At 32.0% G+C, this 15,569-nt stretch overlaps 2 protein-coding genes across 3 annotated transcripts; both read left to right on the top strand.

Annotated features, from left to right (window-relative positions):
* Nucleotides 1-2,238: 2,238 nt before the first annotated feature.
* Nucleotides 2,239-2,906, top strand: LOC107465503 (protein FAR1-RELATED SEQUENCE 5-like). Its single transcript, XM_016084480.1, has 2 exons — nt 2,239-2,714; nt 2,801-2,906. The coding sequence occupies exons 1-2, from the start codon at nt 2,239-2,241 to the stop codon at nt 2,904-2,906; spliced, it is 582 nt and encodes a 193-aa protein (XP_015939966.1).
* An 8,334-nt stretch (nt 2,907-11,240) lies between these two features.
* LOC107465514 (kinesin-like protein KIN-14U) lies at nt 11,241-15,202 on the top strand. Of its 2 annotated transcripts, XM_052254469.1 has the most exons (10): nt 11,241-11,987; nt 12,079-12,162; nt 12,256-12,417; nt 12,524-12,630; nt 12,741-12,925; nt 13,033-13,197; nt 13,293-13,511; nt 13,723-13,760; nt 14,051-14,178; nt 14,262-15,202. In XM_052254469.1, the coding sequence occupies exons 1-10, from the start codon at nt 11,828-11,830 to the stop codon at nt 14,874-14,876; spliced, it is 1,863 nt and encodes a 620-aa protein (XP_052110429.1). In that variant the 5' UTR covers nt 11,241-11,827; the 3' UTR covers nt 14,877-15,202. The 2 variants fall into 2 exon arrangements, with proteins under 2 accessions (XP_052110429.1, XP_020987991.1); XM_021132332.2 differs by lacking the exons at nt 11,241-11,987; nt 12,079-12,162 and having other exon boundaries at nt 12,283-12,430.
* Nucleotides 15,203-15,569: the final 367 nt, after the last annotated feature.

Here is a 15,569-nt window from a genome sequence, read left to right as displayed (position 1 = left end):
GTTTGTTATTTTTTAAATTTTAAATTAAAGTCAACCAAATTTTAAAAAATTTAGTTATGATGCAACTATAAAAGGATAAGTTATGAGATATGTAAAGCACCACAATTTAAAGTACATCAATCCCTTTCTTTACATATATCCAAAATCTCCCTACTTATTCCAATGGTTGATATTCACAAAATTGCTGACATCAATCCTACAATCGACAATTTGTGTGTACGTATACGAGTGATATGGTTATAGACACTATCAAGTTATGAAAATTCTCCATTGTCATACTCAATTGAGATGGTTTGGCTCGATGAAGACGTGAGTTTTCTACTAATATTTTTCTATTTTATTTTAAATTTATATTATTTATATTTTAAATTTATTTGTTTATTCCCATCCAATCGTTTTTTTTAAGAACCTAGAGGTAACATCGGCAGAATTCCAAATGAGGTTGTATTCTTAAAAATTTATGAAGGCAAAACCATTGAGCAGTTAAAAGAATCAGATATTATTTAGTTCTTTTTTAAAAAAATGAAAAAAAATTTTCATGTATTATATATAATATTTTAAATAAACTATATTTTGACAAATATTTGATAAAAAACTTATATTATATAATAATATTTTTAACAAAAATAGTTGGTTAATAAGTATTGAATATAATAATCTAATTATTTATCAAGTAATATAAAATAAAATTTAATTATTTTATATTTTTATGCTACAGTTTAAAACATCATTTTAATATAATTTTTTAATATTGTAGAAAATTTTTTGAATAATAATTAATTTTAATGAATAATTTATTTTATATTTTTTATTTTTATATATTTTATATTTTTTATTACGTAAGTTTGATTAATTTAGGTCTTACTAATATAAGTAAATATATAATGTGATAGGCATGTATTTAGAATTATATTATTTACTCCGTTTTTCTAACAAAAAAACTGAAAAAATTAAAAAGTTAATATTTTTAGGTATTATATATAATATTTTAAATAAATTATATTTTTAAAATATTTTGATGAAAAATTATATGATATAATAATATCTTTAACAAAAGTAGTTCGTTAATAAATTTTGAATATAATAATCTAATTATTTGTCAAGTAATATAAAACAACATTTTAATTATTATCCTTTGATTTTCATCTAATAAAATCTAATGGGTCTATATAAATGTGGCGCATCCAATAAGCACATAATTATTGTGCTCATTTTAGACATACCCATGCTCCACATCCATGTAATTTTCCTAACCAAGTCAACCAAGTTCTTTCTGGATCACGCGCCTTCCCCCATCCTATTAACGTAAAGCTTCTTTCTCAACGTAGAGTTTCTCTTTCTCAATGTAAACCTTGTCTTCGTTCTTCTATCTCAACGTAAAGCTTCTCTTCCTTAACGTAAAGCTCTCGTGTTTTTCTCTGCTCTGATTTCTACAGCGTAAAACTTCGTATTCTTCTTCCTATTCTTCTTCATTTTCTTTTTCGATCTGCATTGCATTTATCTTCTTTCTATTCTTCTTCGTTTTCTTCTTCATTTTTAGATTTTATATTTCTTCTTCGTTTTCAGATTTTAATAGCATATCAAAACAATGAATAATTCAACTTCAAATCAGTTGAATGAGAGCGATTTGGATTATTTTTCTGAATCAAATCAGCCGGGCGAGATTTGGATTATTTAATTTTGAATTGAATTGAATGGAATGCAATCACTAAATCCAGTTGTTTATGAACACAATTTTCTGTTCATTTGAAATTGTACATTGGTTTCGTTTTGATGGTATTTATCAGTTCATTATAGATGCAGGTGTTCTGAATTTTAATTTATATAATGGACAAAGTTCAGTTCATTTAGTATTATACAGTGGTTTCGCTTTGATAATATTTTTGGTTCATTCTATACACAGGTGTTTCTAAATTCGAATTTATATAATGGAACATTTGGTATTATACAATGGTTTTGCTTTAATAATATTTTTTGTTCATTTTATAATCCAGGTGTGTTGTGGATGAACAATTTGTCCCAAAGTTCGGGATGACTTTCAAGACACTGGAAGAAGCTGGAGAGTTCTACAAATATTATTCCAAACTTGCCTGTTTTTCTACCAAAATAAGGAACACGACTCGAAAGGGAGATGAGATTAAGAATCAACTAATTACATATAGTAGAAAGGAAAAATGAAAATCCAAGATATCTCCAACTCTGAAGACAAACCCCTCAACTCCAATAAATTGTCCAGCCATGATTTATGTACATATATTGAAGGACGTCGGTCTTTGGATAATTTTCAAAGTTGTTCTCAAGCATTCACACCCTTACTGTCCAAATCGAGCAGAGATGTTCAAACAACACAGGGAACTAGGCATGTTTTTACATCGCACCATTGAAAACAACAAGAAAGCCGGAAGCAGACCGAGTAAAACATATCAGTCATTTATAGCAACAGCAGGCAGTCATTGCGAACTAAGTTTTATAGAAAAAGACGTGAGGAATTATATTACAAGGAAAGTACGGAATGTTTCTGAACAAGACAATGCGAAAGAATTTGGCAAGTACTTATTAAGAATAAAAGAGAAGAATCAAAATTTCCTTTTCGAGCTTAACCTTGAAGGTGATCACTCCATCAAAAATGCATTTTGGGCCGATGCAAGAAGCAGGGCTGCATATGAGTATTTTGGAGATGTTGGTTTATTTGATACCACTTACAAGACAAACAGGTATTCGGTTCACTGCGATATAGTTTTCAGTTCATAGAGCTAACAAATTTTGGTTCATAACTATTCTGAGTGTCCATTTTTTGTAGGTATAATTTGGTTTTTGGTTCTTTTGTGGGCGTGAATTATCACCATCAGTCGACACTTCTTGAATGCGCTTTGATGAAAAATGAAGACATCCAATCATTCAAATGACTATTTGAATGTTGGCTTTGTTGCATGGAGGGAAGGCACCAAAAGAGATTCTTACTGATCAATGTGTATCGATGCAAAGGGCTATTGAGATGTGTATGCCAACAACAATTCATCGGTAGTGCATTTGGCATATAATGAAGAAGATTCTAAGCAAATTAAACGAGTACAAGCGATACGAAGAAATCGAACAAGAGATGAGGCATGTCATTTGAAACTCATTTACAAAAGACACACTTAACAGAAATCGGAATGATTTTGTTACAAAGTACAGTGTTGGAAGCAATAAGTAGCTTTTAAGTAACCGAGATTTTAATTCGAATTATTTGATGCTATTACTTCTTCAGTGAAAACGAGTATAACGTTTGGTTCATTTTTGCATCTGTTTTTGGTTCATTCTGCAGAGCTATTTGAAGATCACAATTTATGGATTCCAGTTTATCTAGATCACCACTTTTGGGCCGGGATGAGAAGTACACAAAAGAGCGAGAGCATGCGTGCATTTTTTAACAAGTTTATCACATGCAATAGCTCCTTGCATCAATTTGTGAAGCAATATGATAATTCCCTAGCAAGCAGAGAGCAAAGACAGAGAGAATTTGATGTTGCAAATTTTCACACCGTGATACCGTATGCAACAAAATCAGCAATAGAGGTTCAATTTCAACATGTGTATACTCATGAGAAGTTCAGAAAAGTTCAAGCACAATTTAGAGAAAAGGTGAATTGCATCATAAGATCAATGTATTTCACTCTAGGTTTTACGACATACGAAGTATTAGAGTAGGTTTTTAACTCCACATTTAACACGTTTTTGTTACTTACGTCGTAGTATCACGAGAAGTAAAGTGCCCGTGCTTGTTGTTGAGTCAAGGGGTATACTATGCTGTCATTCTCTGAGTGTCTTAAGCTTTGAGCGAGTAGATAAAGTGGTACCAAAATATATATTGGAATGCTATAGTAAGAGCATAAAGAGGAGGCACACACATATCAAGAGCAGCCAAGACGAGCCTCTATTGGAGCCGAGAAGCAAGAGATTCGATGATTCGGTGTTTAGGTCGCACAATATTTATGAATTTGCGTCAGAATCTAAGGAGCTAATTGGCATTCTGCACCATACTTTTGATAATATCATGGCGGAGATGCAAGAATATCAAGCGAAAAGTAAAGACAAAAGTTCGTTATCTCACAAAAACGCGACGTTGCGTGATGTTAACGACCTTCAAAGCCCCATGTGTTAGAACAAGAGGCTGTCCCAAGAATAGATTGGGATTAAATATGGAAAAAATGATCGTAAATGCAAAAAAAAAAAGAGAAAAAGCCAGCTCTAAGCGAGGTAACATTGATTTGCTTTTGATAAGGGAAAAATTCGTTTGTGCATTTTTTTAATATATGATTTATTTATTTTTTTGTAGTTGAACTTTTTAGATGGTGGATCAGTGATTCAGTCAAGCTCCAACCTTTTTGATACACAGGATATGAATTATCCCAGAGAGGATTATAGAAATTTTAGTTTTTATTAATATAAATTTCTATTCATGTATGACTAAATTTCGGTTCATTTAAGTTCTAGGAAGTTTAATTTCGATTCATGTTATGTTTTATTGAATAGTCACTTTTTTGTTTTTCATATTAGCTTTCTGTAAATGTGTTATTTCAAATAGTTTTGGTTTTTCTGAAATTGAATAGTGATATATATACATTTTTGGTTCATTTAACGCATTAATTTCGGTTCATTTGTGTTTTTGGGCTCTTGATGTTTGATAAATACATTGAATCCATCCACTGTGAACCTAGATTCATTTAAAACAGCAGTCTAGACAATTCCAACAAATATATACATTTACATTAACATATATACATTAAAGAAGAAGTGTTTACTTTTTTACAACGAGTTAAAGAAATTAGTGTTAATTACAATTCCTTACACCAGGTCAAAGAAACTATAACCTGTTTACTTTCTATATCCCAAGATGTGAATTTACAAAAAGGGCTTGAGAGGGCAGCGGATGGCTTTGGGAGTCTTATCACTTCAGATGCCTCAATGACTTTGTTTCTCAATTTATTTATCTTGCGCAAGAGAATGGTTGGACCACATTTCCACCTGAAAGCATCTATTTCTTACTTCAATAAAATTGAAAGAAATTGCTTAATTTAAACTCAAATGAAATAAAAAATGAACCGAAATAAATTAATTTAGAAATTACGTACCTGTTTCCAATTTTTACATTTATACTTTCCTTTTCTGATCTTTTCAGGATCAATTGTTTCCAACTATTTCATCACATATATCTCGCAATCATAACTAAGAAAGAAATAAGAAAATAAAATATGATTAATAGGAGTCACAATAAAACATATTAATAAAAGCACTATAGCAAAGAAATATTTTACTTTGTTCGTTGACCGCTGATAGTGATATACGGTGCTTCGACGCCCTCTCCGTCCTTCATCAAAGGCTCTGCTCCAGCATAAACCCTCATCTGGGATACTATTAAGTCCTGAAAAAGATACAAAAAATGATTGATAATGGCTAGAAATATAAGATAATTTACAACATAAACATGTATTATGTAAATAACTTACAATAAATTTGTTCACAGTTATTCTTGATTGAGGTATTTCATCTTTTTTTTTCTTGACGGGATCAAACACATAGAAGGCCTTCTTTTTAACTCGGCAATCCATTACCACCAATGTCCTCCATGGCAAACCGATATAAATAGCTAAAGTTTTGAAAAATGATATAACATTTCAGTCTAAATGATAGTAAACGACAGAATTATTAAAAAATTTTTAAAAATCACAACTTACAAATGGATGCGATGCCATTTTTTTTTGTCAAGAAAAGGGAGGTAGTCATTATATTGAGAGATTCGGTAGGCCTTCTTATTAGTGTTTGGATCAATGTAGTCCTCATTATGGAGTCCCAATATTAAACTCTACAAAATAAACCTCAGTTAAATCATAAATGAACTGAATTACATCAGATTTGAATTAGCAATCATCTACATTCAATCAGCAAGAAAACACATTTCATTTCATTTCTACATGCAAATGAACTCAATATAACTAACAGATGAATCGAATTTCTTAAAGAATAACAAATTTAGTGAATACTTAACAGTAATGTCAAGTGAACCTAACTTAATTCTCAAATGAACTAAATGCGATTCAAATTTAAACTAGCAGTCATATACATTCAATCAGTAAGACGAACACATTTTTAATTCATTTCTTCATGAAAATGAACTCAATTAAACTAACAGATGAACAGAATTATTTATCAAAACTAATAAATTATTTAAGGAATAAAAAATTTAGCTTATCACAATATCTGTCGACACATAGTATACTTCTTCCTCAAATCGGCGATATTTTCTATCGTTGAAAAGCATACACATTGCATTGACCACCTATAAGAACAAAATTTATTAGATACATGGGTATAAAAGTTTTTAGAAAAATAATTAATGTTAATATAATAGGCAAAGAATTTACTGTATTTTCTACATCTTGTCCGAGTGTTAGAGACATGAAGTGGAATCTAGCCCCCTCCAAATGCGCTTCATGGTCCAGCATGAATATCGTGTCATACTCATTGGTTGTATCTTTGTAAACATTTAATTGTATCATCCACTGATAACATTTTCCCGCCAACTCCTCTGTTATTTTTTCTTTCTTCGGAGTCTAGTACCCATCAAGAGTGTTCAAAATCGGCTATGCACTGGTTTTCTCAACAAATTGTAATGTTGCTATCACCCCAGCATCCATCACCGCCTCAACCAACATTTCAAGTTGTGTTATTTTTAGTGAGAGATCAGGAGACTTGGTTGAGAGGTTAGGGGACTTATGCCAATGCTGAAAGAAGATGCATCATCTTCCTAATGTCGAAGGCAGGGAGAACTGCAAGATGACAGAGAAAAGTTTTAACTAGTAATCAAAAGCATTATGATATAACATCAAAACTAATAAAAAAGATTTTAAGTAAAACTTACACATTAAGAGGTGCTTCTTATTCTGATTGCCTTGTCGGAGGTTCTTCGTAGGGTTGTTGTTGTGGTTCCGGAGGGCTGCTGTATTCAACAAAAAATAGTTTAATAATGACCCGAAATTATTATCCTATACCATTAAAACTAATAAAAAGAATTTTAAGTACAACTTACTCATTAACAGAAGCTTCTTCTATTTGATTTTTCGAAGGGACATAGGTGAAGGTCTTTTGATCTTTTATTATCTCTTCCACGTGAGAACTTGGAAGAGACACTGCAATAGAACTCTAAGGAAGGTAAACAAGAAAGAAGTTAATGTTGAATGATTAGAATAGAAACTGAGAAACTAAAAGCTGCACATTGAAAAACTCACATATCCAGAGGTTAAGAATAAGTTTCTTCTCCAACTGCAATGATCTGTAGTTGAGAACTAGGTGTAGTGCTACTGACAATTAAACAAAATTCCGTGTGATTAATTGAACAAAAATATTTATCTAAATCTAAAAGACTAACGTAAATATTTCAACTTACACAGTTGGAGGTTGTAAACCTTGTTATTCCTTTTTTTCATGCCGTTTCTTTCTTCTAAAAACTTTTACCGGGGGTTTCGAGGTTATTTTTTGTTATAAAAAAGATACCAAATTAAAATTATCAACCAAGATTAAAAGCAGAGGATTAAAAACACTTTATATTTATTTTCGGAATCAAATGAACATCAATTAAACCTAGAAATGAGCTGAATTTACTCCATATTTGAACCTCAAATAAACTCTGTTTTTCATTCAATTTTTTGTTCTAAAATTTGTAACCGGGAATTTCAAGAATCTTTTTTCTAAGAAAAAAGATACAAAACTAAAATCATCAACCAAGATATTCTAATTAAAAGTACAAGATGTAAATAAAATTTAAGAGGAATACTTGGTATTACTTGGTGGATTTACAGACGGTGCCGAGCTCGTCTGTGTTTGTAACACAGGTTCACTGCCCAAATTTACAGTCGGCAGTCTAAGCAAAATACATAAATATTATTCGGTAAATCCAAAGAAATTATATGAAGTTTTAGAACAAGTTAGCAAAGAAAGAAAAATAACTTTATATAAGAAACTCAATCTTACGTCTACGATAAATCATATCGCGCATCTGTCGAGTCATAGTCATCTGGAGCAACATTTGTTTTTTCAGCTCTATCATTTTTTTCTTTATTATTTTTTCTTTTTTCAGCTCCAACATTTGTTTTCTTCTTTTAGCAGTCGTCCCCTCTACTTGTTCACTTCTGAAATTTTATCTAATAAGTTTTCACTTAAAACCAGAATGAACTATAGTTAAAAAATAAATGAACCGAATTTATTTCAGATTTGAACAAGCAGTCAAATGGAATCAATCATCAGTAAAACACATCAAATATATACCGGAAACAAATATTAGAGCTGTAATTAACTTAACAAGCACACATGAATAATTTTCAGTAAATACAAGCAAAACTAAACTAAACTAAATGAACCTCAAATAAACGTAGCAATCAACCAAAAATTATTATTTCCAAAACTTACTCATTTTCAGATTCAGTTTTGCTTCCAATTCTGTCAGAACAATCTTCTTTATTTTGGTTTGTTGGTTCGCCACCCTTTGTCGTTGTTTTCTTTTCTTTGGCGGTGTTTTCTCGATTTCTTCTTCTTCTCTGTAACACATACAAATTTTTTTTAAAATAACAATATAAAACTTTAAATAAATACATAGTTTTCATTAAGCGATGGTGAGAAGTATACTCAGATTCAGAAAAACTGTATTCTTTCGAAGACGAATCCAAAATGACAATTTTCTTTTTTCCTTTCTTCTCCTTTTCCTTCTTTTTTCCTTCAAGAAAACTATTTTCTTTTTCTCCTTCTTTTCTTCTATGTCTCCTCCCCTCAATTCTGCTCTGTTCACAAGTCCTTAAAACATAAACTTATTTAGTTAGCACATTATTTTTAATAGCATCTAAACCGAAATTTCAAGGAGAAATCTTTTTTATTTACCATTTCATCAGTTGTTTCCAAAGCAATCTGGTTGACAAGCTTTTTTCTTGTCCAATAATAGGCCACACACGGTGGCCCAGGAGCGTCATCTGTTTCTGGTCGAGGGAACTTCGATTCATGGAAATATATTAACATTAAAACGAAGACGCAGCCATCAATGGAAAGTTTCTTTCCTTCTCTCTGGACTTTGATCCCCTTTCTCAGGAAGCTCAGCACATGAGACGCCCATTCCCATCGTCAGATGGTGTCCACATGAAGGGCATGCGACTTATGGATTGGAGAGACCGTGCTTATTATTGTCGGCAGCAAGAAATATTTTTGGACGAAGACGACAAAAGTCCTCTTGAATTTTAGCCGATTCTCCTCCCCTTCAACACTCATATCAATGACAGTTTTTTGTCAAAAATGCCAAAATAGCACTTTTGAAGTTGTCAATTATCTTCTTCTGTTCCTCAGTTAGTTTGCTGTATGCAATTTTTCAGGAAAACAATCTCCTACAATATTTTCATATAAACAAATCAATCAAAAAGACTCAGTTTCATTTTCTATATTCAAATGAACCTAAAATAAAGCAAGGAATAAACCAAAATAAATTAAAGAATAATAAAAAGATCAAAAAGAAAAAAAAAATGTAAAAGATGAAAAGTATAATACCGCCGAAATTTATGCCCATCGCATCTCTTATCTTTGCAGGGGTTATGTATATTTTGCCATAGAGAGTGTCCAAACATCCATGATAGGCATCACAGTAACGAATCAATTCCTTCAAGAGCTTGTGAGAGATGTTCATTTTCTGGAAATATACCAATGCATCGAATCCCATTTCTTCTATAATATTTTTCTTTTCTTCACTCATTTCGTTAAACACTCTAACTATTGATTTTGTTTGGCATCTCAAATCGTGATTTTTTTATAAAAATTTTAAATAGTATGTTATGATATATTTATAATACAAAATATAGTTTATTTAATGTGTATATGCTTATGTTATAGTGCGGCTTCTCATTTTTTATGACCGTCATCTTTTTTATTTTTGCTGTAAGGACAAAACTATTTGGTTAATACTTAACAGCTGAACTTCACTCAATTCACAAATAAACCGAATTTGGTTCAGATTTGTTGAACATTTAATAGTAGAATCAAGTGAATCTAACTCAATTTCCAAATGAACCGAATTCGATTCAAATTTGAACAAAAGGTGATAAACATTCAATCAGTAAAAAAAGCACACTTCAAATCATTTCTGCTTGTAAATGAACTCAATTAAACTAAGAAATAACAGATTTGGTGAACACTTAACAGTAGAATCAAGTGAACCTAGTCCAATTTCCAAATGAACCAAATTCTATTCAGATTTGAACAAAACGTGACAAACATTCAATCAACAAGAAAAACACATTTTTATTTTATTTCTGCATGCAAATATACTCAATTAAACTAAGAGATGAACCGAGTTATTTATCAGAACCAATAAACTAACAACATCGTTTCATTCGTATGCCCTAGTTACGGAAAAAAATGGAATTAGAAAAACTCGATCTACTAAATGAACGAACTCAATCCACTAAACCTTAAATCGAACTAGAAGAAATGCGAGATTTGCAAGAAATTAAATGAACATAATAAAAATAGTTTTTTTCTCAATATCTTGCAGAATCATTGTTCTTGTTTTGGTGTGTTTTTTGTTCTTCGTATCAAACGCTCCACCTGATTCTCCAGTAGAATAGAATACGAACGAGTTTTGAAAGAGATTTGAAATTCTGCAATAACAATTTCAAGTTGGAAGAATGAACGTTTTTTTCATATTCAAGTGTGAAGTAAATTGGTAATGTTTGAGAGGTTTCCACGTGTGTAATACACATTTCATTAATGAGATTGGATTTTTTGGTATTGTACTTGCTTGATTGGACATGAATAAAAAATTATTTAGATGTGTAGCCTAACTAAAAAAATTAACTTCCATAAAAATTAAAACATCCAACTTTTTCAAATCAATAAATAACACAATCAGGAATTACATTACTAAAAAAACCAGCTATACAAGATAGCTATAGAACTTGTTTGGGTGTGTTTCTAAAAAAAGATATTTTTTCGAGTAATTTTTTTTAAAAGATCTTATAAAAAAATAAAAATAATTTTATGTTTTAAATTAATAAAAAAAATTTACTATTAAAAATTTATTAAATATATTAAAAAAATCTTTCTTCATTAAAAAAATCTTTTTATTTATCAAGATAATGAGGTCAAACAAACACGTAGTACTACCAGCTCCTACTATATAATAATTGTTGTCCAAGTACATGACTTTTTTCTTTTTCTTTCCGCACTCCTAATCAGGGTCGTTGAGAGTGTTCAATCATTGAAACTAACTTCTCCAACCTCCTCTCCTCTCTATTTTCTTTCCCACCTTCCTAAGATTTCAAAGCCCTTGAAAAGAAAAAAGAAAACATTATCCAAAATTATTTTCAGTCTTCCCTTCGGGATTCCTGACATACACGCTTCCCTAGTAAGTAGTGAAAATTTTTAAATATATATTAAAAAGTTAAATTTTATTTATTTTTATAAAAAATTTTAACTAAATTCTATTTAATTGTATTTTCGTCTCTGTGCATTACGTGAATCATGGAAAATGTTTTTCCTGCATTATCATAGCTTCATCATAACGCATGTTGTTGATGGGGTTCTCTTTACATCACTCTAGGTCCAGGGGATAAGGATTTTCAATTCGTTAAGATCTAGAAGGTTCTATTTGGCATAATAATAATTAATAAGTGTGCTAATTAAGTTCCCTCCATCTTTTTTAACACACTCTTTTCAGCCATTAATTGTGGTTGCAATAACATTCTAAATTTCTAATACCGCCAAAAGAAGAGAGAGAGAGAGAGAGAGAGAGAGAAGAACAGATCTCCTTTTAGAAATGGTGGAGGAACAGATTCTGATGCGTCCAGAGAACGCTGCTAATTTGAGTCCGGATTCCGTCGCTGAGTTCCCCGTTTCGCCGCCGGTTTACACTGACGTCGTTGTGGTGCCTGAGCAAGAAAAGGACGTGCTTCAGAATTTGATCTCCAATTTAGAAAGTAATTGAATAAAGTTGAATCGTTTTCCTTTTTATTAAATTTTTGTTATGTAAACTAATTTTATTTTATTCGAGTTGGATTGGATGTTTAGGTGAAATTAAGCAGCTGAGGATTAAGCAGAGAACGTGGGATGAAAAGCGGAGAGGGGCTTTGAGAAGGATATTAGACATTAAAGGTAGCACGCTAATAATAGTAGATTGAGTAAATAATAGTATATTAGAACATTTTTTTAGACATTAATGTTGAAGAAGTTGATTTTTCTATGCAGGGAGCATTAGAGTATTTTGTAGGATTAGACCATTTCTGCTGGCAGAGAAGAGAAGAGGTTCTGAACCAGTTTCGGCTGGATCGGAGAGAATTTGGATGAAGTTTGGAGGGAGGAAGAAAGATTTTGAGTTTGATAAGGTCTTCTGTCAAGAAGCAAGTCAAGGCTAGTATTAAATGTCAGTGCATTTTGCCAAATTTGGTTATTCATTATGCTTCCAAGTTTTACTGAAGTTAGGCTATGGTATGTTTCGAAATTGAACCCTTTGCAGAAAGTGTTTTTGTTGAGGTTGAGCCAATTCTGAGATCGGCAATGGATGGCCACAATGTGTGTGTTTTTGCTTATGGTCAAACAGGCACAGGAAAAACATTCACAATGGTTAGTTAAAATTTTGTTACCATATTATATATGTATGTCTAACGTTCAAAACCATTGGGTATGGCAGCATCGTTAATGGATGTTGGTGGCGTGTAATAATTTTCTTTTAGGATGGTTCAAATGAGCAGCCTGGAATTATTCCGCGAGCTCTTGAAGAGCTCTTTCGTCAATCATCTGTGGATAATTCATCTTCTTTTACCTTTTCAATGAGCATGTTGGAAGTTTACATGGGCAATCTCAGGGATCTGCTGGCTCCAAGGCTGTGTAATAAAGCATATGAACCTATGTCAAAATGGTAACATTTTTTAGTTTTAAGCTCAAAGTGAGGTTGAATTCAATAAGGCTGGGTTTGGTAATTATCTCATGACAAAAGAACTTTGACTCACTTGGCCCTTTTTACAGCAATCTCAACATCCAAACAGATCCAAAGGGGTTTATTGAAGTTGAGGGTCTCTCTGAAGTGCCGATTTCAGATTATGCTAAAGCCAGATGGTGGTACAACAAGGGAAAAAGGTTCAGATCCACATCATGGACAAACGTCAATGAAGCGTCAAGCAGGTCACACTGGTGGGTTATAGGTTTTCATAGATACTCCAAGCTATTTCCAATTCGGTTTCTCAGCTTGATAGTTACGTTATCTGTTTAGCTTCATATATATCTAGCTTGACAAGGATAAACATTTTTCGCCATGGGGATGGTTTGGAAGCTAGAAGGGAAGTAAGTAGACTGTGGATGGTTGATCTTGGAGGCAGTGAACGGCTGCTTAAAACCGGAGCCAAAGGGCTAACAATGGACGAGGGCCGAGCCATTAATCTTTCCCTTTCTGCTTTAGCTGATGTCATTGCAGCTTTGAAGAGGAAGAGGTGCCATGTGCCTTACAGGCAAGTATTCTGCTGGTGATGATTTTTTCATGTTTAACTATGTCACTTTTGCTGCTTACATGTGATATTTGCCTGAAAGAGCTACCTGCTACTGAGATGAGTCCCTTTGACTGCAAAAGTTGTTCTTTTCTGACACTCCAATTGTTGTTTCTTTATATGCAATCAAAGTATCATGTAGCTAATAATTTTTATGCTACTACTTTGTCTGCAGAAATAGCAAGCTGACTCAAATATTAAAAGATTCCCTTGGTATGACTCATACTGCTTTCTTCCCTAAATTGCTTGTATCCACTACAAACTTTTATGCAAGGCATATTGATAATTTTTCTTGTATCAACTACGAACTCATAAAGATTGAAATATTTGCTTACACATTTAAATATCTAACTACATCTGATTTTCAATTTCTTTCTTATACTGTTAACATCTGTTTGAAACGTGCATATTCATACGCAGTCTTGATTTGTGTTTCGACCCTATCTTTTACATGTCTATAGAAGAAAATTAATACACTTACACTTCATAACCAAATACTTCAGGTGATGGCTCAAAGGTCTTGATGCTTGTGCATATAAGCCCATCTGAAGAAGATATTTGTGAGACAATTTGTTCCTTGAACTTTGCAAAGAGGGCAAGAGCAGTAGAGTCTTGCAAAGAAGTACCAATGGTATACCTGCTGACAGTTGTACTGAAGGATGTTCCAAAGTCAAATCCGTTTGAAAATTTGCTAACTGTGTGCATGTACTGTAGGAATTGAAGAAGCAGAAGGAGAAGAACATTATGGAGCTCGAGGAAGACATTAGGGAAGCCATAGAACAACGTCAAAATTTAGGGGATCAAATACAGAAGGTTGAGTTCAGGTTAACTGAGAGTAGAAAGCTCTTCTCAACTACATATAGTCTTCCGGAAAATGACAGCATGGAAACCTTTACTACGTCCAAAGATGATGTCAAAGAGGTTATTGAAACTCCCAAAGCATCTAAGAAGACTATTCAAAGAAACTTCTCTAGTTCAGTGCCTCGATTCATGAATCCAACGATTGCTAGTCGCCAAAGGCAAAGTGTTTCCGAACGAGAACTCAGTACTAGATCAAAGATTTTAAGATCGGCAGTCACTAGAAACTCAATCCAGTTTCCTTGTTCCCAATCATTAAGCCATTCAGATCTCCGCATCAAAGCAATGCTACGAAGTTCAAATGCAAAGTCTCAATATGCTAAAACAAATACAGTCCTTGCAGAAAAGCCCAAGTGCAATGAATCAGAACAAAAAATCATTAATCCTCAGGGCAAGATGATTACATCAACAGATCCAAATTTGAGAGTTACATTGTGCCGTCATAGAAGAAGAATGTCTGATCTCGTTTAAGGGTGAAAAGACATAATGGTTGCTGGATTTTTTTTTTTATAAATGTTTGAAGTGATTGCTTTTGCTTGCTTAACTCAACTTGTGTCTATAACAAATTGAGAGTACAGGTGTGTTTCTAGGGTGGTTTTGTCTAGGGAATCTGTTAGTTGTTCATCATGGTATTTTTGTGCTTATGAGTTTGACGATCCTATTAACTTGTTTATGTGGTTTTGTAACCCATATGAGGGATTCTTTGGTCCAGAAGTGTTTTGTACCAACGAATCCGTAAAGAAGTTAACTTTTTTGTGGAGTTTGAGAGTTAATAGTAATATGATTGATTTAAGATACGATCTACACATAATGAATCCTATTGTAACTATCTATTTTTAGATTCTTATCTTATGAAATTTATTAAGTAAATCTTTTTTTTAAACTTATATTATAAAATTATCAATAAAAATTTATTAATATTTAAATTTCACTTATTATAAAGCTTTATTTTTTTAGCAATATCTTATTTTTTAAATTACGGAAAGGATATTAAATTTGTTTATTTAATTTCGGGGCTTTTTGAAAGTGAGCATATATCCTTTTATTGTTTTTCCTCCATAGACCTTGATATATCCTTTCTATTCTAATATGAAAAATTAATTTGTTCTACTAAGTGGAAGCAAAAATACATAGAAATCTTTTGATAAACTATTAAAAAAGTAT

The sequence above is a fragment of the Arachis duranensis genome, chromosome 9 (genome assembly GCF_000817695.3).
Source record: "Arachis duranensis cultivar V14167 chromosome 9, aradu.V14167.gnm2.J7QH, whole genome shotgun sequence".
In the NCBI taxonomy this organism is placed as follows: Eukaryota; Viridiplantae; Streptophyta; class Magnoliopsida; order Fabales; family Fabaceae; genus Arachis; species Arachis duranensis.
The sequence above is the reverse complement of the archived record's forward strand: the minus strand, read 5'-3'. Positions and strand labels throughout refer to the sequence as shown.

Excerpts from the sequence above, each read along its gene's own strand:
- LOC107465503 (XM_016084480.1), top strand. The coding sequence starts at position 2,239 with ATGATTTATGTACATATATTGAAGGACGTCGGTCTTTGGATAATTTTC. Across the intron at positions 2,715-2,800 it reads ACCACTTACAAGACAAACAG|GTATAATTTGGTTTTTGGTT; the intron begins GTATTCGGTTCA and ends CATTTTTTGTAG.
- LOC107465514 (XM_052254469.1), top strand. The coding sequence starts at position 11,828 with ATGGTGGAGGAACAGATTCTGATGCGTCCAGAGAACGCTGCTAATTTG. Across the intron at positions 12,163-12,255 it reads AAGGATATTAGACATTAAAG|GGAGCATTAGAGTATTTTGT; the intron begins GTAGCACGCTAA and ends TTTTCTATGCAG. Across the intron at positions 12,631-12,740 it reads CAGGAAAAACATTCACAATG|GATGGTTCAAATGAGCAGCC; the intron begins GTTAGTTAAAAT and ends ATTTTCTTTTAG.